The sequence below is a fragment of the Hetaerina americana genome, unplaced genomic scaffold (genome assembly GCF_022747635.1).
Source record: "Hetaerina americana unplaced genomic scaffold, ioHetAmer1.1.p SCAF_81, whole genome shotgun sequence".
In the NCBI taxonomy this organism is placed as follows: Eukaryota; Metazoa; Arthropoda; class Insecta; order Odonata; family Calopterygidae; genus Hetaerina; species Hetaerina americana.
This window is the reverse complement of record NW_027287439.1, coordinates 1,332,208-1,358,718: the sequence shown is the minus strand read 5'-3', so window position 1 is coordinate 1,358,718 and position 26,511 is coordinate 1,332,208. Positions and strand designations below refer to the sequence as shown.

Sequence of the window (26,511 nt, the reverse complement as noted above, 5' to 3'; positions counted from 1 at the left end):
AAGTGATGAATCACCTGAAAGGTATATTTCTTTATTAACATTACGAGTATGTCTCCATTACATTCCTTTTTAACCGCTTATATTTACGAAAACTGTTTTAATGCATTGTTTTTATTACTGATCCTTGATTGATAAGCATTGGGATTCATATTATGAGAGAAGCCAATTGAGATTGCACTCTGAAGATTTAAGACATAAAACAGTTTTCTAAGCGTCATTTACTTCGGCTACTGCATTCTCAGCCCTCGTCATGTTGAAGAGTTGTCTGAGAAACTGATGAAGAATTTTTAAACTCTCTGTTCCACATTTTTCAATGAGAGTTTTTCGTCAATGTTACCGAGAAAGATAATGATAAATGACATTACTACAACTCAATTAACTGCAATTCAGACTGGAGCACGTCAATGTTCGTACTTTTTCGCTCTCCAGTTTGATTGTCTCCCTCTTATATTTCGGTATCCTCACAAATCAGAATCAACCCTAAGTCTACTCATAAAATGTTCCGTTACACGACGAACCACTCGTATTTTCAATCGTGTCTTGCTTGAAAGGGGTAAAAATAAATTGCTATCAGATAGGGTGAGTAGAGAGAAAGGTGGTTGGGGAAATTAGAATTAAATAGGGCAATGGAAGGGAGGAATTATTAAGAGGTAGCGGGTTGTTGAACTTTGTGAGAAAAGGGCAATTATTAGTCAAGTGGAGGCGGGAAAGGTATTTCGGAAGGCATAAAGGGACGTAAAAATTTTGAGAAGCTGACCAAGGCAAAAATGTTTTTTATAGTGTCTTAAACAATTTTCTTTTTTTTCTACATATGATGTATTCTCAGCTAAGTTTAATAGTTCATCAGTGGTTATCAAAAGGAGCAAGAAGACCAAGATGGTCAAAGTAGTCGAGAAAAAGTAAGACAAGTTGCCTTAAGTACAGAAGCTTTAACCAGGAGTAAGTTGGTGATACCTCAAGTAAAGAAAACCGTGACTACCTCCACGTAATAGAGCTAATGTAATGAGATACTATGTTTTCACAGTAATATGAATCACAGTGTGATGTTGTATCTTTATCTCACCCTTTTTCCTACCAATGGGATTCCACTACTTGCTCTATGCCCGGCTGTGATGACCAATCTGATGGGCCGCCTTGGCTACCTCACGCCTGGTTCTGGATTGATTTACGAGTCAGTCGGGTCAGCTAGTCCCTCAACATCGTCTTTGCCAGCTCTCACCCTCTACAACCGTCTATATTGTTTCTCCGTGGACTCGGGCGAAGAAATATGTGGTGAGTATATTTTTTCAAGCACTGAGCACAATTAAAAATCATCTATTTTTATCAGTTTACGGTAATTTTTAACAAATTTTCTATTCATTTTATTTTCATATATTAACAGCGTGAGTACACACTATCATTTTGCGTTTTCGCTGGTGGAATCTGTTAAAAGCGGATTTCTCATCACGTCAATCTTTAGTCAAATACTCCTCATGTATTACGCTGACACTTCAGAAATAGACAATCCCCTATGTGGCAATAACTGCTTTAAAACTGTATGGAGGATTAAAGAAGGGAAGTTGACATAATAATTATTATACTGAAAAAATTAGAGAAAAGAAACTATGGGTAATTTTACATCAGTTCAACAAATTTTAATACTTCATCTCTGATTGTAGTGTCGTGAATTAAAGGGCGATCACGGTGGTACCGTGAATATTGGCTGGGCGAAATATCCAGCGGCGAAAATCGATACAAAGAACGATACGATAACCGAATTCAAAACACCCTTTAGGCACACTTGTACAATTGAGCGAAAGAATGCATTGCGGTAATTGAACTAAGATTGCAACTAACACTCTTTGCTTGCGCCAGGTATTGCTGTAGATTGAAAATGTGATGTGGTGCTTTGGTGCAGGAGAAAAGGGACGGGTAAAAATGGAAAAGTTTACATTTTCAACACCTTAATCATGAAATTACATTGGATATTTTTCAATATGCTGAAACACCTATGTAATAGGAGTTTAAAAAAAGTTTTTATCGATTCGTTGGCGGGGTACTTGGGAAATTTTATTTAGCGATAATACCAAATGTGGCGAAGATTTCACCGCAATCGTGTGCCGGGTAAATACCAAAATCCCACCTAAAAATACAAAATGCTAATTTTAAAAAAATCTAAAAATGTTCAAAAGCGTTTGTAGCTTTTATCATTTTATTTAGGGTTTAAATTTTAATATGCGACCTGATTCATGTTCCTACGAGAATTGATGGTGAAGTGATATAAAGAAAAACGATTTTATGGACCGATTTCCTGCCAAATAGGAAAAACTAAACAAAATCAAAAATCAACAAAGAATATTTCTGTTAACCTGTTAGTTAAAAGGATATCTCGTTTGGGATAGAGGACTGCAGCGATTTTGAACGAAATGGGAGGGATCAAGGGAAAATTGTTTATTGAACCTCAATGGAAAGCGGTGGAAACTATTTATTCAAGAATTTAATCGTCCTTTGACTCTAAAGCCCTGCGAGTGGCTAATTTATGTGGCCAGTAATATAATCAATGGAGAGAGTAAAGAAGAATCAGTAAGTTTTTATCCCAGGTTACCGTAGTTTCGACTTCACTTGTGATCAAAAAAAGACTGGATTGATTTTATGACTTGTTTATTTCGACGGATACAGCTTAATCGAACTTGTCGCCCTCAAAGTGCATGCCTTGGTTGACGACCCACCTTTGCCACCGTTTCTTCCAGCTCTCGAACCCTGCCTGGTAAGCCGCCTTAGGGATCCTCTTCAGGTCCGCCGTACAATTAGTTTTAATTTCCGCAATAGAGTCACATCGGCGCCCTTTCAAGATTGATTTTAACTTTGGAAACAAAAAGAAGGTTTTAAGAAACCCTGGGTCGGGATTGGCTCGGTCCAGCAGTTCCTGATAAATGTCCACACGTTTTTGTCTCTGTTCATCAGTCAGCACCCGCGGGACAAATTTTGATGCGACGCGCGTCATGCCCAAAATTGTCTGACAAGATCCAAAACTAATGTTCACCTCCTCGGCTATCTCCCTCACAGTTAAACGGCGATTTGCTTGCACCAAATCGTTCACCAACTTGACGTGGTTGGGGTCCGTCGAAGTGGAAGGCCACCCCGTTCGCAAATCTTCATCTGTCGAGGTTCAAAACACTGGCTGCGACTAATAGCTTCATTAAAAAAGGCTTGCTGGATCATTCCAAATGTCTCCGTAGCACTTTTGCCAAGTTTGAAACAAAATTTCTCGCACAATCGCTGTTCCTCTAGCTCCGTCATTGCTGCCGTTGCACGCGGCGACGAACAGGTTAAGACACTTATTGCTGCTGAGTTAGGACTCGACGTAAACAAGCACAACACCTCTCGTTTTAGTCGTCAGATGTATGGTTAGATGGTGCACTGTGTCTCGTTTCTATCCGTTGAACGGTTTGCGCAGAATAAAATCAGTCCGGTCTTTTTTTAGTCACACCTTGTATGTGACCAGCCTTGATAAACGAGAAAAAATGGTGCCATCTCAATTGTTTTGAGATGGTATTTTTTTAAATTATTTTAAGTTTATGAATTTTATCCATTGAAGAAATAAAAATTTTCTGATGGACAAAAAAAATTTTATTTCAAATTCGTCCATACTTGTGGGTCCTGCGAAATGTATTTTCGAATAAGCTCCATATTATATTTTGGTAAAAATTACAACCTGCTTAAATACCACAGCAGTGTAATTTTATTGCGATGAGATTTTGATTTGAATTAATGTTAGAATGATGATGAAAATAAACTATAGCAGTAAAAATAGAGTACTTGGTTAAATCTTGAATGAAATATTTTAAAATAAGAATTTAACGAAAACGGGATATCTGTTTCATATCACTTCCAAAACTTGATTTACTTCCATTTTGGAAGTAATTAGTATGTCATTAGGCTATAAAAAATTCTCTGTTTTGATTCCCCCTTAGTGAATGAATTGCAATAGTCCCCTTTTTTTATTGCTTTTGCTGTCGATTGAATTCGTGTCGGGCCAAGGAAACGAATAGTTGCTGAAGATCGCGACTAAAACGGTTGACGCTTCAAATTATGGATCGAGAAAATTGATTTTTGCTCCAGCTATTGAAAAACTGTTTGGAATCACGGGAGAATATTGTTTTTTGAAAGAGGATTTACGGCTCACTGTCGGAAATGCTCTTTGGCGGTGATCGAGCGGGAGAGGGAGAGATATGACTTCCCGCGTGTTGACAGCATGGTGATGTCGAGGTTTAACTCTTAATTCCTCGCTCGGAAATTTTCATGGATAAGATTGCATTCCGTTTCCCTCTCCCTCGGTTTCTGCTGGTTTGGAGTCCACTGGATTAAACCTATGGTCACATGGCGTCTCGCTCATAGCAGACATGGTCCTAGCAGTGTTTCTCGTTTAAGGAATTAATGTAATTCAAAAATCCGGCAGCCTTAGTCAAGTATCCCCCTTTATTGCATCCTGCAGAGATTTAAAACCTTTTTTCTCTAAGGCTTATTCGCGGTATTAGCAGCAATGCGCTTTGGAAACACAAAGGTATCAGCGTCACATAGCAAGCATTAATTCGTTTGGTCGATTCCAAATCACATGATTTGGAATGGACCAAAAATGCATTCACGGATTTTTTTCGATGGTCTCCCAAACTGACACAGAGCTTTGGTGTATTTTTTTTAATTAAAAACAAATATTTATTTCAAAAACAAATTTGTTACATGAATTTTGGTGAAAAAGGAAACATTGTCGCCCTTCCTGTATTTTAATCCCAAAAATCCATTGTTAAAATTTAGAGAACTTGGATTCTACCGTTGATAGGATAATTTCGTAAACTGCTCTGTAGGATTAGTAACGAAACGTTTTTGACGCTCGATCGAGCTGTAAAATAAAATATTCACCGAAGAATTTGCGACACAGTTGACTAGTCACTTATTTAGTTTGAGTACTGCGTTAGAGGAAAATTTTGACGATAAAGTATTGTAGAATATATTCTGTTAGCGAGATTAAAATTCATTGTTATTTCATAAACTTTCATGCTGATTCTTGTTGCACTAATAAAATTTAAGATATTTTTATGATGCGCTTCCAAACATTGCTTTTTGATTGAAATACAAAGAGAGCAGCGTCAATTAAAACTTTTCGCCCGAATGTATGAATGATCTCGTACTATTAACGAAAATAGCTAGTAGGAATTGGCGGTTATAGATACTTAGAATAAAAACGAAATTACTCTTATTTGCTCTCATAACAAGTGATATGATCTAGAGGTGAAATTAAAAAAAAACTTCACTAGATATAATAAATGCTTTGAGAAATTTTTTTTACAGATAAAGTAACCTTGACACGAAGAAAAATCAAAGCTTTTGCTAAGCTTTAGATTAAATGAAATCTTTGAACCCAATGACACCATTTTATTTTTGATAAAACTTAGTGTGTACCACTGGAAACCTGAAAGGTTTCCCGCTGTTTCTTTCCATTCTACGCGCGATATTTTTCCTAGTTGCCAAAGAGCGGACTTCAACAGTTTAGATTGGCCCACCAGTGCTAGGGTTCTTCCAACAAGCAATATCCTCATTATTTTCATCCAACCAGTTACACTGGGCATATAATACAAAGACACGAGACGTAGAATTCATTATGTTCAGACGAGGTTGTCGCAATGAACTTAGGATAACTGTTGAATCCCCAAGTCCCTTTTAAAAACATTAACCAAAGTTAACCCTTTATCCTTTTCTCTCGGCAAGAGAAACCTGATAGTGCCGAGCGGACTTAACAGCAAGCACCCGGAGATCGGGATGGTGCGTTGGCTAATGTAACCCAAAAGGTTCGGGTCCCAATTCCTACTGTGTAAGGATATTTCATTGGTATCCCGATCCTTAGTAAGGTGCCGTTTGGTGGACATTATAAGTGGCGTACACTATCCATCAGATGGGAACTAAAACTGGGTGACCTCTTGGAGTATTTCGTCAAGAGTAGGTTAATGCCTACATTTGAGTCTCTCTCCAGCTTTCTCCCCTCTTTCCCTTAAAATACTACCTCTAACCAAACTACCCAAAGGCGAAAATGACCCCTATCTGTCGATCGCCTCCCTTAATAACTACCACCTATATTTACAATAAGCACCTAAAATATTCACAGCTCAACCTGGGGCCTGAGAAACTCCGGCGCAAGTCGTGCCTGTCACTCGTCATCACGGCCCACTTCACGTGCCTCATCACCACCGACGTGGCGGCAACCTTTCACGACCAGCTCGCGGTGAGTACCCTCTCACTCTCTCTCTCTCTCTCTCTCTCTGTACACGTTCGTGTTTTCGCCTCTGTAGTCACGTTTACGTGTGTGTGTGTTTGGATGCATGAGCACGCTGTTTTTTTGTGGGCGTATTGGCGCGTGTCGTCCACGCTATCTCTCTCTCCTCTCTTACGCCCGCGTGTCTCCATATTATCCCATCCGTTTGACCTTTTTTCCCCCCTTCCCCCTTTTAATCCTCTCTGACAGACCCCTTGCGACCGCCCTCTCACTATTTTTGTTTTCTTCGAACCATAACCTCCCCATCCCTCTTGCGGGAGAGTGGGTGACCATCAATCTTTTACGAGCATCCTATTAACGCCGCCCAACAGTGCGTGTTGGCTTCGGTGGAAAAAATAACAACAGAGCTTTTTAAATAGGGATCCACGATCGAATCCAAAATATGAGCCACAGGTAGCGACACACGTCGGTTATCAAGAGGGATTCGATTTTTTGTGAAAGAAATGGATGGAGCACATCAAGGTGATTCGTCTTAGTAATATTCTCCGTACGTATATCTCCTTTTATCATATGAACACGTAACTTGTAGAAGTGGTAAAATATTGTTAGCCTTGGATGCCACTGTATGCGTCACAATGTGCCATTCAATTTCTTGTTTTCCACACAATACTTGAAGTTTTCATTTTGAAAATTGTAGGGATTGAGAGCTATATTCTCCCTGCGAAGGTTAATTCTCTCATGTCTCGATTTCTCTTCTGTTTAACATTGCTCTTTATTTGAAGAATTCTTTTTCTTTTCTTCTGTCTCTGGAAACATGGTTTTATTCTCTATTCTGGAGGTGTTTTCATATCTCCATCTAAATCTGAAGGCACCTCAAGGGCTGGTGATGAAACTGCTGTCTGCGAAGTCAACCTACATGACGAAATCCCGGAAGAAGAATGAATCTTTTAGCAAAACACCGTTGCCTCTTTCACTTTCTTCGTAAGAAATAATATGAACTTATAAGGTACTTCCATAGAACAAATTTCAATCAGTAGAAGTTTGAGATTCGGTGTAAAAATATGAAGAATTTCTGTCTGCAGTTTCAACCATTTCCCGAATATAAGAACACTTGACAAGTAATTTCTATTACCCATCCGAAAAGAAAAAATTAATTCTCGGAAAGAATGCGTTCGAAAAAATAATACTGAGAAAATTTTCATTTTGCGACGCCGTAATTTTCTTAAGGTTTCTTTCTTTGGTTGAGATATAAACTCAGGACTCTAGTCACTAGTTAGTTTTAAAAATTAAATCAAAAATTCATCAGGCAGACTTCCTTAAACGTGAGTATCCTCTTCTTGACAGAAAAATATCTTTGAAGAGGAAAATGGCTTTATCGTGCAATTATAGCACGCATCACCGGCAATATGATAACTCAGGTTTGCAATCAAGTCAAGGGGTTTATCAAATAACACCACTACTGATATGTGCATAAATAAATCTAGGGTTTAGTGAAATATTGCAATGGGTTATGGGCGAAAGATAATCATCTACATAGATCACAGGTATATTGCGCCGGCTAATAATATTGATTCTCTTATGAATCACTACCAATAGGACTTAGCATTACTTGAAGTGATTTCTCATTGTCTTTCCCCACTCATCGCTGATATCAGCGAGTCAATTTTTATCAATTTCCCCCGAAATTGAAAAAATCTTAGTCTCTTAAAATCGAGCCTTAATATTATGATTTATTAATTTTATGATTTTTTTTATTTGGTTGTGGAGTGTCAATCGCTAATTTTCTGATCACCATAAGTTGCAAAAGAATCGTCATAATGTACGCTATTTCTACTGCGGCGTATTCTTTTTAACCATAAGTTAATGATAGCAAATAAAAGTATAAATTAGCCAGTATTCAAGTTTCCCATCGCATTATTTTCTCGCGCAATACCAAATATAAATGAAATTGATTCTCATACATGTTTTGGTTATCCAAACTTAATAGTTAGGTCGGCTATTATTTTTTAAAACGTTAATCTTGATCAAAATTTAGAAATAATATGTTATAAAGATTAAAATACTAGTTCTAAAATTAATCTACTGTAAAATTATATTAATTCTCTGAGTAGTTTGCATAAAGTAAAACTAATTTCAAACCCATCATTTTAAGATATTTTATGGTCGTAGTTAAAAGGTTTTCCGATGGATGGATGTTTATAATACATTCCTTTACCCTTCTAAAATTTATTTATTGTTTGAAAATCTTATATTATACCTTATATTCTGTCTTGCGCCTCTATTTCATTTTATATGGACTCGTATGAATTAAAACTTCATTCAAATTTCATTAATTATGCCATAAACATGCAGTCAATAGTGGAATTGGTGGCTCAAAGTTAGCCCAAATATAATCCTTAGTTATTTTATAAGAGCCAGGCATTTTGAATAAATCCAGACTCTTCGACGAAGATTAATTAGGATTATTACATGCTACAAATTTAATTAAATCTGACAATGTGTTCATTAAATCTGTTCCTGGTTGACTTTTAGGTATTTGTTTTTATTACATCACCGTAAATGATCAAGGGATTTGGTTTTAGCGGTGAGGACATCTCTACTAACATAGAACAACTACCGTATTAACACCGGAAACGTAAAACCCTTCTTCGTAATTCATAGGAATGAAGAAAATCGTGGACACTAGTCTTACTTCTGTTACAATTCCAAAGAAACCCACAAAAATCTAGAAATACTTTGATTAAGGAATTTTATGTGAGATACAGGAATGACCATGGGTTGATCGATTTTCTAATAGCAATAGGAAAAAAGGAATGCAAGAGCTGTAAACTAAAATATTTTTATGCCGGGTGTAGTCAGGTTGAAAACGGTAAGACTTCAATAGATGGCTCAAAATTGTACTTGTATATTTTTGGTAATGTTGGATCTATGTTGTGTAGCATGGGGAAATAATTTAGGAATTTTCAGTTCAAATGGACATGCACTTTGGAAATATATCTTTCTGGTGAACCATTCGCTAGGAAACAACAATTGAATTGAAATAACTGGTAATTTAAAAAGGATAAGTGTAAGAGTGAGTGCTCTCTAACCTGTTTACTCAACTTCGCACTTTCTTCTTTCAAAGGATATCATGAAGGTATTAGGCCCGGCCAGTAGGCCAGCATGTCTAGACATAGAAAAAGTAGCTTAGTTGACAGGCATACTTGGTCGCGAGATCGAAATGTCCTCAATGGAATTGAAATCAAATTAGACCGTGTGGATAACATTACCACGCAATTACTAAGATATTAGGAAAACGTGGAAGAAAGAGTTTTCATGGACTTATTCGTTGTATTTACGAGAGAGGAATTCGGCCGGGAGATTTCCCCGGATCAGTGTTAGTTCAAATTCTGTGAAAAGGGAAAGGCAGCTCTAAGCAACGACTATGGAACAGTAAATTTGATTTTGCGCGCAGCAAAATTGGTATTTACTATCATCAATAAGAGGATAGAGAGGAGGGCAAACTTGGGGGATGATAAGTTTGGATTTTTGGAGGGGAGAGGTACACGTGATGCTAGAGCAGTAATGAGATCAAAAATAGAAAGTAACGGATTATAATCAGGATGTTTGTTTCCTAGAGTTCGAGAAGGCGTTTGATAGAGTTAATTGGGAAAAAATAATGAATCAATTGCAGGACATAGGAATAGATTGGAGGAATAGGAGACCAATCCGCAACCTGTAAGACGGCTCAGGTGCGATTTGGGGATGGAGAGTCGGGATGAGCAGTGTTAGGAAGTGGATTAAGACAGGGACACCGTTTTCACCCGTAATTTTCATTGTATATCAGGACGTAATGGTAAACGTGGCATGGGAAGAACTGGCGATAGTATTGAAAATCGGTGGAGAATTTATGAAAGCGATTAGATAAAATGATTACTCGGGGGATGATCAATTTGAAAGAATTGCATTGGGCAAAGAAGTTATCACCAGGAGGAGGCAGCTTAAGAAAGATTCTAATCACGCGATCTGGCTTTAAGATCTCATTAGCGTCCCTCACATTGATGCGAGTAAATAATCTATTGCATTTTTAATGCAACATTTTAGAGTTGTTTAAGATTAAATATATTGTTTCTTTTATTTTTCCACACATTAAAGTATTCGGATGAACCTTAGCTTGTTTACACGATATGCTTCTTCTCGTTTATCTTGTTCACCTTTCATCTCCATCCCATCACTCTCATACTTGCAAAGACCTCTCGTCACGTCCTGCAACCTTTAGACTCTACCTCTACCCTGTACACTTTCCATTTACCCCTTTAGTTGTAGTATTTCCACCCTAATTATGAATTTTTCTACGCATGTCTAAAGCCAAATAATTCCTCTTGCCACAGTGAAATGTACTACCCTTCCTATCCAGTATATTACTTTTGTCGCAGTTGTCACTTAATCTCCGTGTCGCATTTTTCTCCTGAAATTCTGTAGAACCTGAGGGCGATGTTTCTCTGAAATTGCTTCGGCCCATTCATAGCCAGAGCAATGCGCTTGGACTGGCTGTTTGCTGACGGAAGGAAAGGGGTGCGTACTTTTGAAAAAGGTTATCTCCTTCTCTCTCTCTCAGATGGGAAAAATAGTAGTGCAGATTGTGTTCCTCATCTGGGGCCTCTTCCTCTCGGCCACCTTCCTCTACGGCGGCTACAAGGTCATGCAGCTGCTGCGGCACGGCCACATGCCTCGGAGGGCCGGCAGCAGCAGCGGCGCGAGCAGCAGCGGGGGCGGCTGCGGGGGGCGGCTGCTACCGTCGGAGAGCGAGGGCAGAGGTGGCGGACCCCTCTCGCCCCCGCCCCTTTCTTCCGCCGGTGCGCACCACCACGGGCCCTCGATACTGCTCCCGGGGGAGGATTTCGCGAGTGTCGCCGAGCCGGAGGCGGGGCACAAAGGTCCGCCTTTCTTCCTTTCATAGGATTCACCCATCCGGCTGAATGCGACTAGTTTTAACGTAATGCATTTCAGACTCATTAGTTGTGTCGTGGAATAAAAAGGTGTTAAAAATGGCTATTCGTATTCCAGATTTTAATTAAAGCATGATACCTGTCGAATAAAGAATACCCCCGCGTGTTATGACGGCTAAGCTGCTTCTAGGAGTGACTCCGGGAGACGCGGTATATTTGCTTCAGCAAACAACGTCGCCAGTTTCTAATGATATATTTTAATAATTAATTTATAATGTCTAAATTTGATTTGAGTAGCATACGATATTTGACGAAAATGGGCGTATTAGTTATCTGCAAAATACCCCGCAAATGAGTGTTGCGGGCGTTGTTAGTGCATCAGCCACTTAGGAGGAAATGTGTACTCATCAATAAATATGAATCTGTATTTTCACTCATAAAGATGAATAATTGAAGGCTTTTGAGTTGTGAATACGAAGAAAAGTGGAATAAAAAGTCGGGAAAAATAGGGAAATGAAAAAATTTTTTCAAAAAAGAGGTTGGTAGCACGCATTTGAAGTAAGAAGACAAGAGTTGGAGGTAGTGGGAGGTAATAAAGTGTTGAAGGATGAGATGGACGGGATAATGTTAGAACAGTGGTGAAGACGATGGTAGAAATTTTGTTGGTAGACAGTGGGTGAACGCAGGGAGGGGTTGGCGAAGGAATAGTCCCAATTCAATGCCCCAGCTCCACGAGTATGTGATTCAGTTTTCAGGGACCATCCAAAACCTTACTCTAACTTTACAGAGAGGATTCCTAAAAAAGTAAAACCTTGCCGTATTTGCACAGGGTCGATGCATTTACTCTTGAGTTCTAATTAATCGAAATAATTCCGGGTGGACTGATAAAATTCAGAAATTACGTTTTAGCATATACATACATGTATATAAGCTAAACATCAATTCCTTATCATCCTAAAAAAGTCTTAAACGCTTTCAGTGTTCAACTAAAATAAAAATTGAGATAATGCACTGAATCCGTTGAGTCTTGTTAATATTTGTTTTGAATGTCATATATTTTTCTTTTTTAAGCGTAAAATTAATAACTGATCAATTTTCAGAGCAGCTGCGACTATTTTTCCTGAAAAGGAAAAAGTGAACGTAGTCTCATATGATAACTGATGTTGTAATGATGGTCCTATATTTTATATCATACACGCCACTTCTGACCATTTTAGCCTCTTTATTCCTTTCCCTCACCATTAAAAAGCGTTACCCCTTGTCGCCCTCGGAACCTCAATTTTTTTTCTTTCCCAACGGGCTAAAATTTATTACCTCTGACGTGGCATTGCACTTGCTCCGGCTCTCCTTCGCGTTTTGTAACATTTAAATACAAATTAATGACCTTCCACGCTTGAACCGTGAGCGCAAACTGAGGGGGACCCTAAAAATAACGTATTTTTAGTCTATCTTTTGTTAGCAATCTTTGAAAATAATACGATTGAAATAAAAATCTTCACAAGGGGGAACGTTTTAAGGTGAGATATCGTGGAATATTCAAATTCTTTCGTTTTGGGCGGAAAAATTGAAACTTTCGATGTGTAACATACTTATCGGTCTCACCAATCCAATATGTTTCTATCAATGATAGGTCGTCTTCGATTATGCAATGCAAGCCACAAAAGCACAATATTTGGCTATGACTTAAAACAAAGTACTGACCTACTCTTAGTTAGTTAATGTTTTGATGTAATACCTACTTAAATTCACCACAACTGGGGGAAAAATGTTGGTGATCAGGTCCTAAATTATTGTAATGACTTATTTCCATTAGGGTGAATATTTTAACTTGACCTTGTCATCTCATCTGGGGTTAAATTAAGCACCCTGTCGTCATATCATCTGTGCACGGCGAAACATTCTGTCGATAGCCTCTCCTCTCTCCCTGCTGTTCACAAATGTGGCTTGCCCGTAATTTGAAAGGACGATGTTCTTTATCTGATGCTTGCTTCGCTCATCAATGGAAAGAGCCAGCTTAAATTACTGGCGTCCACTTACGTCAGTGCTACCTGCTCTTACCTTTTCCTTAGCATGACGAATGAAGCAGGAGAAATGGCTATAGGAGCAAATTTCATAAGGCATTTTTAATGTTGAGAAGCCGTTTCCATTTGCTAGAAATGACGTAGGAAGCGCTAGAGTGTAGTATTCAGTCAACTTCATTTTTCATATTTCGACAGGAGCACATCTGACTTTTATGATCAGCATCATCGTAAACATAAAGAAGATGGAGACAATACCGTTGTATTTGACCTTTTGTTAAGGTATCTTCCAATTAAAAAAGCTTCACTACCAAATGGAGAGTACAAATAGCATGAAAATTATTATTTATGAAACACATTTATAAACATCATACCTTGACAAGTTTCATGCGTGATTTATCTTCTTACTGTTCTTCCTATATGAGCGTTAAGTGTAGAGTGTACTTCTCCTACTGAATAAATTTACACGGAAGAATGTTAAGTAAAGAAAAATTGACATTTTTACTGTCACTTCCTCCGTACTGCCAAAATGGAATCCAAAGTTCAGCCATGAAAATGTCTCCATTAAGTCTAATTTCATCCCGTAAAAGGGTACGTAACTTCCAGGTCTTTTGGGATGGCCAAGGTCTTTGTCCTTGTCACCTCGTGACATTAATTGGTTGGCTGTAATTAACTGATGGATAAATGGTTTTTCCTTTGATTTTGCTTATATAAGGCGAGCTTAAGGTTTGTTTATCATAAAGGTGAAAGTCTTTTAGTTGAAGTATTTCGATTTCATTCTAAAAGGGAAAGGAAATCAGATAAGCTATCTTAGAGGCTGCATGCTTGTGAATTTGACTTGCTCTTCTGCAAAAAAAAAACCAAGAACCAAAAATATATTTCAAATTTGACAATTTACCTTGTTGAAGTGCCTGACGTACATTACTTAGAATCACTTAAGCGATTATTTTGTTTTTCTACTCTCAATTTGGGTAGATAATTGTAGGCACGGAAAATTGATAGAGGGTGAATGACAGGGAATATTGAACCCCGTAAGTTCACCCCCCCCCCTCGCTCTCTCTGCATCCTTTATAATGTGGAGTTACGGCCGGTATTTAAAGAGAACGGTTTCATACCCCATTTTTTAAAGTTAACTAATTTTATCTCCTTAACTCATTGCCCGCAAAATGGTACGAGGGAATTTTGAATGCAAATTTTTTTCGCCTACCTTATAAATTCTAGAAATTGATATTATTGTTTTTATTAGAATTGATGTAATAATACTATTATTACTTGGTATAATAATATAATATTACTATTAATAATTATAATTACTAAGACTTTTAAAAATGAACGAAAATGAAGTAGCTAAATTTGTAAATATTATTAATTAGAGGAATCGCTCTTTAAAAAATGAAAAATATGAGTTCCCAATCCAAGTAGCAAACCCACGATCCCCACGGAAATATGAAGAACTCTGTCTCGCGATGACTGGTGATCAGATGGAGTAGTATCATACTTTCGCTAGTAATGCAGCGATAATTCAACTTTTAATATTCCTCATCATTTTCAGGTTCTTAGTGGAAAGGAGTCTTCAAGTTGTTAAATATTTAATCACATTTTATGGAGAAACGAAGCGCAAACTGCAATTTTCTGGGTTTCTATGTCATTTTTTATTATTATGAATGCCAGGATGGAGTTCATGCGCACGAATATCGCACTCGACTTGCACATCCTAGACAGACGTTTCTTAGTTGATGAATGAATACTCCTGTTTGTGAGCATTTCGTTTAAGATTACGGTTTACGTGTAAGGGGATCTGCAGAGAATAAAATCCTGGAACTTGCAAGTACTACAATATATTCGTAATTCATTCACGTCCCATCAATATCACATCCTTTTGATTTATTTTCATAATTTTGGAAATGAACAATTTTGTCGAAATTAAACAAAAGTAATCTAATTACTTCAAGCGAGTCGTTTTTCAGAGTAAATGGCCTTTTTCTTTTAACCCTCACCCTTGTTCTTGTAATGGGGAAATTTCCTCCACGTGATTTAATTCTCGCATAAGGTTTTATGAAGCTTTTTCGATTCCTTGCAAATATGAGTTTTTCGTACTTACCTGAACCCTTTCGTCCCCTCTCTCTTGCTTCTAGGCATAATGCAGTTGGCCCTCCTGGCGCCGCTGGGTGTGGGCGTCGCGGGCGGGGCCTCATCGCTAGCCTCCTCGCTCGCCCTCCTGCCGAGGGCCCTCCTGGCCACGGCGGCTCACCAACCGCCGAAGATCCGCATCACGGACGAGCATGAACGCACCTTCAGCGTGGCGAGCAGCGCAGGACCTGCCTCGGCCGTTGCCACCCCAGCCACTCCCGCCAAACCCATGCCCCACTCCCCGAGGCCACACTCGGCCCCCCATGGCAGCGGCAGCCGCCACTACCGCCAGAGTGGTGACGGACACGAGGGGGACGGAGAGGATGATGAAGAAGGTAACGGCTTTCGTGCTCATTTAAATTTTGGTTTCCTAGTTGCTCCCTCCTCTGTTGCCTTAAACATATTTACGTATATACATGTACTTGTATAGTTCTGTGATATTTTGAACGCATAATTACCCAACCCATATGGGTATGTACCCGTGCTATACTTGATTTAAAATCGGAAAATGCCATTTCATTGAAGTGGGTTTAAATTGAGAAACGGTGATTAGAAATTTCACAATTATCTGCAATATCCACTATTCTTTTATTGAATACAAGCACTAGATATTGCTGTTCACCTATTTTTCTTTAACACATTTATATCTTCGTATTTATTTTATCGTTCACCGTCTTCAATTGTGACGAAATTTAAGTTAGACATGCAATTTAAATTAGAGATATTTGCGAGGGAATATTATAAGGTGATTTCAGTTGTAAACTAGTGGGGGAAAGACGAGGTAAGTGAAGTGAATTAGAAAATTTTCATTTTCTACATAATTAAGTTTTCTCTCTAATCAAACTTTCAATTCGCCTTGAGAGAGAGAATGAAAAAATGTTTATGCATTTCGTGGAATAGTGCAAAAGTCGCAAATATTTAAGGGAAATTAATTTTAAAAGTGCACATTTAAGATTTCGAGAGTATTGTAGCACTTGATTTTCATTCACTTTATGCAATTTTTAAAAAACCCCTCTGTTAGTGTATTTTACTCTGGATTGCTTTGTTTATTAGTTCCTAAGTATGTCTTTATTTCTCTGCTCTCTATTTTGTTTAAAATTAGTTTTTTTAAAGGAAGAGTACTTTATTTTTATTTGAAGTAACATCATAGTTGTAGAATGATCTACATCGCTGGTGTAGGTATGGAAAAGTTAACTTTGTAAAAATAACTCCTTTTAGGGCGAAGAATTACTTGTAATTAATACTTTGTCTCAAGGAACACTTATCATTCCACCATTTCTCTTAAGTGATCTCTCATTTACCGGAACTTTCTGACGTTTCCCTATATTGTTCCCCAGAAATTGCGGAGGTGTGCAAAAAAGGATACTAATTAATTATTATCATCTGGAAATAATATTATATCAGTCATAAATTTAACTTGGAAATTTATATTATACGCCCACACAATCAGATGCTCAAAAACGAATTTGAAGCTTTAACATTGAAATATAATAAATAAGATAGAGGCACGAATACCAGCCAAATATTTCTGACTTTTAATATAAAACCGCTCCTTGCATAGTTAAATGTTGGTATTGTTTATTTAATCAGGGAATTTCATTATAAATTCGATGAAGATTTTCTTAGCCTTAAAATAATTCACTAATTTGCAGGATTTTTTAAAATATGAAGCAAGTTAGTTTTCATTTTTAGAAATCGAATTTCATGATCAATGAAAAAATGTTCGTTCTATAACTTTAATTTAATGAGAATTTTGTTACTTATCTGAGGAATCTTAGAATGATTCTCCAGTCATTTGCTAATTCAGTGTTTGATCTGAGAAAGTTACGACTTCATGCGCGTTGTCTTGTGACAAGTCGTGAACTAGTATGCAGCGTGGCTTTCTACATCAACATAATACTCCGCAAGCCGTAGCAAAGGCGTGTGGCGGGGTGTATTTGGTATCCACCTGTAAAAGAGAACAAACCAACATGAAAAATCAACATATTTATGCAAACCTAAACCCATAGTGGCGTATGTACAAGGCTTTTCAAACACTCATTCAAAAATTGAAAAGTAGCAATTCAATCCATTTGCCTGCGTGGCTTTATCGTATTGTTGGATGGGCCCCGTTGGATAATGTATTCAAGTGACATTTGAGTGAAAATTAATTAGGCAGTTTGAGTGGAAACATCTTTAAGTAGCCATTAGAATTGGATGTGTCGAACGGGTCGAAGTTTCTCTCGGGAAAAATCATCAGGAAAGCAGCAGAAATTTAACAAAGGGATCTATCTTTGCAGAGCTTTTGTTCAAGACAGATGGCTGCGCTCCAATTCCTCTGGTCTACGACGAAAGTGGAAACCCACTGTCATCATCATTTACGTAAGATAACACATTCCGAGTTGATCGCATGCCATTTCGTTCCCGAAACGCTTTTCATACTCTGCATTGATCCACCAATGAGGCATCGAAGTCATGCGACCACCGAGTAAATCTGCCATTCCCCGCATCTAACACAGCATTGATTCATTATGCCAGTAAAATTTATGGCGGAAACGTTGGCATCCTTTTGTTTACCGCCATAGGACGTATAGGACGTATGTTTGCATAGGACGCGATAACTCATATGCACAAATCAACCCTGAAAATAATGTGAAGATACAAGTTGTCCATGAGCCGAATAAGCTTCTTATAAAAGCGCAAGATTCCAAAATCGCTGGATAATGGCGATCATTTTTACCAGGCTTTTGAAAGAAATAGAAAAAAACATGGAAAATCAGAAATTGCTCTATTCTTTGGTCGTCATAAGAAACTTGGAGAAGCATAGACGCCAGCCATAATGCAACCAGCTTTTGCAAGCGTGTATAGTTGTAAAGTGCGTCTTGCCGCTTCCGTTAAAGATTATATTGGGACTGCGTTCGTCATACGGAGCCTTATTATAAAACGTGGATATTCTTCAAAATCGGATTGACTTCTCATTTCCGTTTTGCCATAATGTACGCGTATTCTGTACTTCCGTGATGATTTGACCTTTAAATCTGCATCGGCTTTTAATCATAATCAGCGCTCGCCGAGACAGTGAAATTGTGTACCTACTATGATAAATGACTTCCAGGAAAAGTTGCTATCCCCAGAACACCTTGCAGGACCTCGAGTTCACTGAACCATGAGGGGGAGAAGTTAGCGGGATCACACTTCACGAAAATGAGAGCGTCTCCCTCTCTCCGTCCCTTGCCCTAGCGTTCGACGGGAGAGTAGAAATTTCCAGGACCGGTGAACAAGTGTCTTCCCTACGAAGGCAGCCCATCAATCTAGAAAATCGACTAGCTGTTCCACCGATACTCTGAAGATGCAATTATGTGAGAACGTGGAAGCGCCCCGCGGAGGTTATTGGCAGCGCAAATTGCATATGGAACACCGATAAATGGGTTACATATGCCATTAGGTGTTTTTTTTAGCAGCCGGGAGTAGCAAGAAACACTGGAACTTTAACAGAAGCGCACGAAATAATTTTGTGAAAATTTTAGACTTTTAAGGGACGATTTCATTAATAATTTTGAACTGGAGTTTTTGGAGTCTTCGTAAAATGAAGTCTTTCTCGCGTCGGCTAGCGTCGGTGCGGTAGTTTTATCTTAATTTATTTTATGAAAAAACTGTGGCAGAAGTATTTTTCTTATACTACTAATAGTTTCGTAGTTTATTTCTGTATTCGAGCCTAACGTATCAACTTTCCTTGAATGTGATAGACGTCATTTCTCCCTTATTTCATTTTACTTAGTTACATTATCACCGCCATTACACGCTCGATTACCTAACGCTCACCTTGAATTTGGCCGGTAGAATGATAACATTAAAAGGTGATATTCAATTTTTCAAATATTTCAAATAATTTAAAACCATTAAGTAGCCATCAAATAAATTAATTTCGTATATGTCGTTAAAACTTGTGTCACTTCATAAGCGGCTATCGTGTCTACCAGGTCTGGTCAGTAGGTTTAATTGGTCTGTTTATTATTGATGCAAAAGGATTGGTTATCCCGAACATGTCAGTGATGTTTTAACCCACATCTCTTAGCACTTGACCTTGAACCGTCAGATGTCGGCCAGTTAACACGAACACATTTTATATGGACTTCTCATTCAATACTAATCGATTTCTGCTAAATAATCAGAAACGCCCCTTATTCTTATTACTATAAATGTGAATTATAGAAGTGGAATATTTATAATTACGTGGCATAGGTACTATAACTCCACATAAACATAAAAAAATGTACGATATGGGTACGAACAATGACCACGTAAAAATAAATGCAAACAACGTACTTGACATTTGATTCTCTAATGCCTTCTAAAATCATATCTTTATATATATATATATTTTTTTTTTTAAGGTAATCTACCGGTTAAGGTAGGTTTTTCGATGGACACAACTACCAAACAAATATTTTGTGACTACTAACAAAACACAACCCTAAATTCTACTCTACACCAGGTCCCTCTTCATCTCTGAGTACTTTCTTCCTCCCTTCATCCCGTCCAACATCCCTATCCTGTTCCTTCCCTTTCCTCTTTTGCCCAACATTCTACCCTCTATCACAGTCTTCAATATCCCACTGCCGGTCAACACCCCCTTCATCCACTTTTCCTGCCTCCATAGGATTGCTCCCAACAAACCCCTCTCTTCGCCCACCATACCAAGTACTTCCTCATTTGTTTTCTTCTCTGTCCATTTCACCTTCTCCATTCTTCTCCACACCCACATTTCAAAAGCCTCCAGTCTACGTCTATCCTCCTGCTTCAATGACCACGTTTCCGCGCCGTACATAGCTACGCTCCAAATCAAAGTTTTTACGAGTCTTTTCTTAACATCCTTACTCAAAGTCCCCGTCATCAACTCCCTCCTCCTCGTGAAAGCCTCTTTGCCTAGCGCAATTCTTCTCCTTACGTCCCTACTACTTTGACCGTGTTGGTCCAAAACACTACCGAGATACGTAAACTGTTCTACCTGCTCTAGTTTCTGCCCTCCTATTTTAATGTTAAGCTTGCCCTTTTTCTTTCTAGAAAATCGCATAACCTTTGTTTTATTAATGTTGATTCTCATCCCATACCTGTCGCACTGAATTTCCAATTCACTCAGCAATGCTTGCAGCCCCTTGGCTGACTGACAAACTAAAGCTTGGTCATCAGCAAACCTAACTGATTTTACGAATTCCCCGCCCACTTTCATTCCTACCTCTAGTTCTTCCCATGCCTCTTTGATCATTTCCTCTGCATACAGGTTGAACAGCAACGGTGATAATGGGCAACCCTGCCTTACACCCCTTCCTAACACTTCCCATCCTGACTCCCCGTTTCCCACCCGCACCTGAGCAGTCTGAGACATGTACAGGTTGCGGATTAGCCTCCTTTCCCTCCAATCTATTCCTATTTTCTGCAATATACCCATTAGTTTTTCCCAATTCACTCTATCAAACGCTTTTTCGAAATCTACGAAACAGGCAAATACCTCCTGGTTGTGTTCTATATTCCTCTCGATTAATAATCTCATTACTGCAATGGCATCACGCGTACCTCTCCCCTTCCTAAACCCAAACTGATCATCCCCTAAGTAATCATTTGCCCTACTCTCTATCCGTTTGTTTATGATCCTGAGAACAACTTTAGCTGCGTGGGATATCAAACTAATTGTCCTATAGTCCTCACATGACGTGGCCTTTACCTTTTTCGGAATCGGAACTAAAACTGCTCTCACAAAGTCTTCCGGCCAGATTCCCTCCTCATAAATGCTACGGATAAGCCCATATAGCCTCTTCCTCCCACATTTTCCTAAACATTTTAAAAGTTCCACGGGAATGTTATCTACCCCCACGGCCTTATTTAGTTTCATCTCCCTTAATGCCCTTTCTATCTCATTGTCTAGTATGCCTGGACCTAAGCTGTCTTCCTCTACGTCATTTTCTTTTTCAATGTCTAACTGTTTTGGTCTGAGTTCTTTACTATACAGTTCTTCTATATACTCCTTCCATCTCTCTTGGATCTTTCCTGCGTCAACTATTACCTTACCCGCCTTATCTCTAACTATTAGCATAGCTCTTCCTTTCTTACTTCCCGATAACGATTTAACTTTGCTGTACAGCGCACCGATTTCGCCCTTCCTCTGGAGACTTTCCATATCCTCGCACTGCGTCTTCCACCATGCGTCTTTTGCCTTATTTGTTGCCCGCCTCAATTTATTGTTCAATTCTTTGTACTTCATTTTGCCTAATTCTGTATTTATATTCTTCCATTTTCGCCGCTCATCCATCTTTGTAATCATCTCATCCGTGATCCATGGTTTCCTAGTCCTTTTAGCGTTAATGGTTCCAATAGTGTCTTTTGCGGCTTTAGACAACCCTTTTTTGATCATTTCCCATTTTTCTTCGATAGTAATAAGCCCTTTACCATCCTCCATTATTTTCTCTACCGCCTGTTTGTATTCCTTCCTTTTCAACCCATTTAATGCTTCTACATTCCATTTTCTAACTCGCCGCCCCTGCCTTATCTTTTTGAAACGTACGCTACATTTCATAACAACTAAATTGTGGTCTGAGTCCGCATCCGCTCCCGGAAAGCTGTGGGAATTTATCACACTATTCCTAAACCTGTGTCTAACCAGGATATAATCTAGCTGATATCTTCCTGAGTCACCTGGCATTTTCCATGTATACCTGCGTCTTTTGTGGTGTCTAAACCAAGTGTTGGTGATGACTAACCCCTGTCTCCTGCAGAACTCAACTGCTCTCTCCCCGCGGTCATTCCTCGTGCCTAAACCGTAGTCGCCCACCTCATCACCATCTCTTCCTTCGCCTACCGTCGCATTCATATCCCCCATCACTATCAAATGTTTCCCTGCTGGAACACACGCGATCATGTCCTCTAATTGATCGTATATCTTATCGACCTCTTCTTCCTTATGGTTGCTCGGTGGCATGTATACCTGAATAATAACTAAGTTCGTCGGTTCTGCTTTTATCTCCACTAGTAGTATTCTATCCGTTACCTGCTCTATGTTGACTACGCTTCTTCCTACCTCTTCATTTAATACTATGGCAACCCCTCGTTGGCTCTCGTCCCCACCGCTGTATATTATTCTATACTTATCACTCCAGTAATCCCCGCTATCTTTCCATCTCACCTCGCATAGACCTAAAATATCTTTATTTCCCCTTTCCATCTCTCGCTTAACATTCTCCAATTTCCCTGTCCTCATCATTGTCCTAACATTCCACGTTCCTATTCTAACTAATGTGGTCTTCTTCTCCTGCGTCTTCTGTCCTGCTGCTGCTGGTTTTCCCTTGCAAGGGTTTCGTGGGATGACGACCGCGGAAGCCTTGCCTCCCCCGCTGCCGGGCACGACACACGGCCGATTGGGCCGAGCCCCGTGGTTGCCAGGACTCAAATTATCTCTATTGTCCATCATATTTTTCTAGGGAATGATAATTGAGGTGGTTTCCCGTTGCCTTCCTCAATAGTGTTTTTAACGTGACACCATCACTTACTGGCCGCCCCACTGGGGTCAGACGCCATTGCAGCCGCCTCACTGAGGAACAGACGCTGCGTGGACTACCTTTCGTCTGGCTCCTAACCTTCGACCTATCTGGCATGGGTGACCCTACCAGGAGCAATAATTATTACTCCCGCCAGCACAGCTCTAGGGATATATATATATATATATATATATATATATATATATATATATATATATATATATATATACACACATATATATATATACACATACACACACACACACACACACACACATATATATATATATAAGTGTGGTAAATCAACAGTCCATGCTTTGCATTAAAAAGAATTTATGAATTATGCTTTGACAAAAGGCATCAAGTAAACATGTTACGAATATTGTAAATTACTTGTTCATAAATTAAATTTCATAACTGTTCTTGTTATTCCATATGCATCATAGACTATTAAATCAACTATCATGATTTATTTAGAATGTGTTATGATATACTAGCTATACATGTAGAAGATCAAGTTTTGTTTTTGTATGAAATTATTCAGTTTGAAAAGTATGCGTTAATGATTTACGTATTGTCCGCTAGTTTTGCTAATGAATGTTTCTTGTCTCCCTTATTCTTGTCTTTTCGGTGTCCGAAATTATCTTTTTACCCTGTATCCTCAGGTTATACATTTTTCCCAGAAGAAAATATGCGCATGTATGTACTTTCATCAGCCAAGCCATAGGGGTAATTTGTTGTTACTCCTTTATGAATGCACTTATGTTTTAACTCTTCAGGTCTTCGACTTTCCTTAAAGCCCCTTTTTATTCATTCTTGTTTTTAGAAAGCTGCTTCGATTCAAAATATGTTAATTTAATTCATCTTTATTTCGATGTTTCTCTCAGACTGATATTCTCCAGAACTTCATCGAAACTACTGGAAAATGTGGTCAATGTGTAGATTTCGTACCTATAATAATAATATTGATTAAAAAAAATAATGCATGAATATATGAATAAAAGCATGTATGTAATAGAGTGAATATATTGGAAAATGTCAATGCTTTATCAATAATATAAGTAACTCTTATAGAAAAAATTGACATAAATGGTAAGAATAAATAAGTAACCTTCATAGGATTCATACAGCACTTCAATTCAAACTTTTTCTGATGAATAATAAAGAGTTAAACTTAATACATTTAATCTGGTATTTACATGGCGATGAATAGTAAAATGATGAGAAAATGTCCTTTACTGGAAATTATTCTGCTGAAGAATTAGTGCTTGAAGTGTTCATTTCGTCTCGATAGTGGCTACTCGCGCGCCAATATTACTCCGGACCCCGTGACCCGCCGCCGGTATTACGTAAAATAGTATGCGGGGATTGGAGGCGTCGGGTCATTTATCCGCACGCGCTTCCCTTTGGTTCCCAGAATGCTCCTCTTCCGGATCCGATGACGAGGCCGGCGTCCCCCTGGCGGTGTCTCCGGCGCTATCCCGCGGGGCCCGGTGCATCGGAGGCGAAGTCGGCGGCAGGAGGCGGCGGACGGTGTCCGGGAGCTCGGGGGCGGGCCTCGGGGGGGTCATCGCCTCGCCGTCGTCCGGGGTCCGCTTCCCCCGCCCGCCGCCCTCCGTCCCCGTCGCCGCCTCCCCGCACCGCAAGAAGAGCCTGACGTGGCGGGAGTCGGCGGCGGGGAGGGGCAGGCATGGGTCCGGGATGGGCGGGAGCCGGGGGACGGAGGAGGACGGGGGCGGGCCGGGGGAGAGGGAGGAGGAGAGCAGCCTCCTCCCGCACCCCCCGCCCTCTTGCCCGGGGCCGTCTGCCGTGGCGAGCGCCGCACCGCCCGGGGCAGCGGACTCGGACTACACGCTGCAGGCGCTGCTCACTCACATATCGCAGGATACATGCGGTAAATTAATTACTAATGGGCGCGGTCCCGCTTGAAAGATATCCCTCCCCTCAATGAATGGCTTAATCTAAAAAAATATCCCAGTCGGCGAATGGCTAAATGAAGCCGACAAAAAAAGAAACATCCGTTTTCTCACGAAGGTCAAACAGGTAGTTTATGTTCAACATTACGAATGAAAGGCTTCTTGATATTTCCGCAAGAATATTAGATATAACTTTTGCACGGAGTTTAGTAATTTAAAAGTCATAGCCCACAGATTTGAATCAATATTTAATTTTGATTCGAATCATTTCTAATTTAGACGATCAAATTTATTAATCAAAATAATATTTTTATTGCTATACCAAACATTGGTGTATATACCCCGCGGTTCAACAATAACCATGTTGTGAGTAGTGATTGTTATATTGTCGACAGTCTAAATGTCGTGTGAGTTCGTGCTAAATATTTTGCTTACCATGGTGTCAAACTTTCTCAAGATTAAGATCGATAAATTAGATCATGATGCGATCGATTCGAGAACCATGCAATGTCACTAAATATTAGAGTGCATTACCATGCGATGGAGAATTCGAAGTAAATATAATGAATGGTTTATCATATCCCTGTTAGAATTTTTGCACGATAATACATACTCTTCAAGAACTTTGGCATTAATATTTCTGAGATGTGTCCTATACCAATATGAATGCTGATATTTTTCATTAAACAATCTAGCGGTCATTTTTTCAGTTTATTTAATTCTTGATTCAATAAAAAGGTTTTCATAATATATCATTAAATACGTCTAATAAATTGAATCAGTATCACTGGCCATAATCGGCATATGGTAACTCGTTGGGTGACTCTTACCTGTCTCATGATGCGTTCAATAAAATACGATAGTTAACCGTTTCGTGCACCTCAGAGAATATCTAATGACATAAAACAAGTAAATTAGGACAAACAAAAATATGCCCTTGAAAACTATTTAAAATAAAATCTGTCTACTGAAAGATACAATTACTCTTAACTGAATCGTTTTATTTTATTAACATTTATGAATTAACTCTGCCATTTATCTGTTGCTCCAAATGAAAAAAAAATTTCCGCAAACGATCGATAGAGGATGAATTTCTTAATTAAAGTTCCGAACGAAGAGCGATATAATTTCATAGCCTAAGAGAATGGAGAAATAATTGAGATCGTTCTGAATTAAGTAGCTCTGACGTCAAATTATTTTCACTTCTCGGCCCTGTTCGCTAATTATGCAGAGATTTATATTTCCGGCTTTCCAAATCACCCTATCTTATTTTTTTAAAATATCGCGTTTGAATGTAGATTTTCTAGCAAGTTTTCCGTAATGTCGAGTCTGGTTTTGAGTCGACCAGAAATTAAAATGTTAATAAAATAGGATTATTTTACCTGGAGGTTTTGCGTATTCTCACTCGATTTTCTAACGCCGAAGGTATATATATTATATTCTCCTTTCCTAAAATTTAATGGTAGTACATTCATATTTACTAGGAGGAAAGGAATTAAAGGAAACTTCGAGCCTCTTTTCCGCCTTACTTTCCGTACCTATTCACCATCGATGCGGAACTTTTTTTCCTCGAGATATATATATCGTCCCTTTAAATTGTGTAATGAAAAATTTTATTGCATCGATATTCGATGCGTCGACTTTCTCTTGTCAATACTTCCGGTCGAAAACATTATCGATGTAACGAATGTCGACTGCGTTTATGAGCGCGAGCCACTTCCGAGAGGGAAGTAAAAAGAGAAAGGAAAGTTTCTTGACGTTCTC

The 26,511-nt window shown here is 38.9% G+C and overlaps 1 protein-coding gene across 1 annotated transcript in view; it reads left to right on the top strand.

Moving 5' to 3' along the window:
- The window catches only part of LOC139698303 (uncharacterized), a gene marked incomplete at its 3' end in the record, with an annotated part of 92,686 nt that extends 68,127 nt beyond the window's left edge, over window positions 1-24,559 (top strand). The window contains exons 4-8 of the mRNA XM_071597186.1: window positions 1,177-1,272; window positions 6,140-6,256; window positions 10,845-11,163; window positions 15,329-15,658; window positions 24,249-24,559. Coding sequence (XP_071453287.1) covers window positions 1,177-1,272; window positions 6,140-6,256; window positions 10,845-11,163; window positions 15,329-15,658; window positions 24,249-24,559 — 1,173 coding nt within the window. The remainder of the gene's footprint in view (window positions 1-1,176; window positions 1,273-6,139; window positions 6,257-10,844; window positions 11,164-15,328; window positions 15,659-24,248) is intronic.
- Between the last annotated feature and the right edge of the window lie 1,952 nt (window positions 24,560-26,511).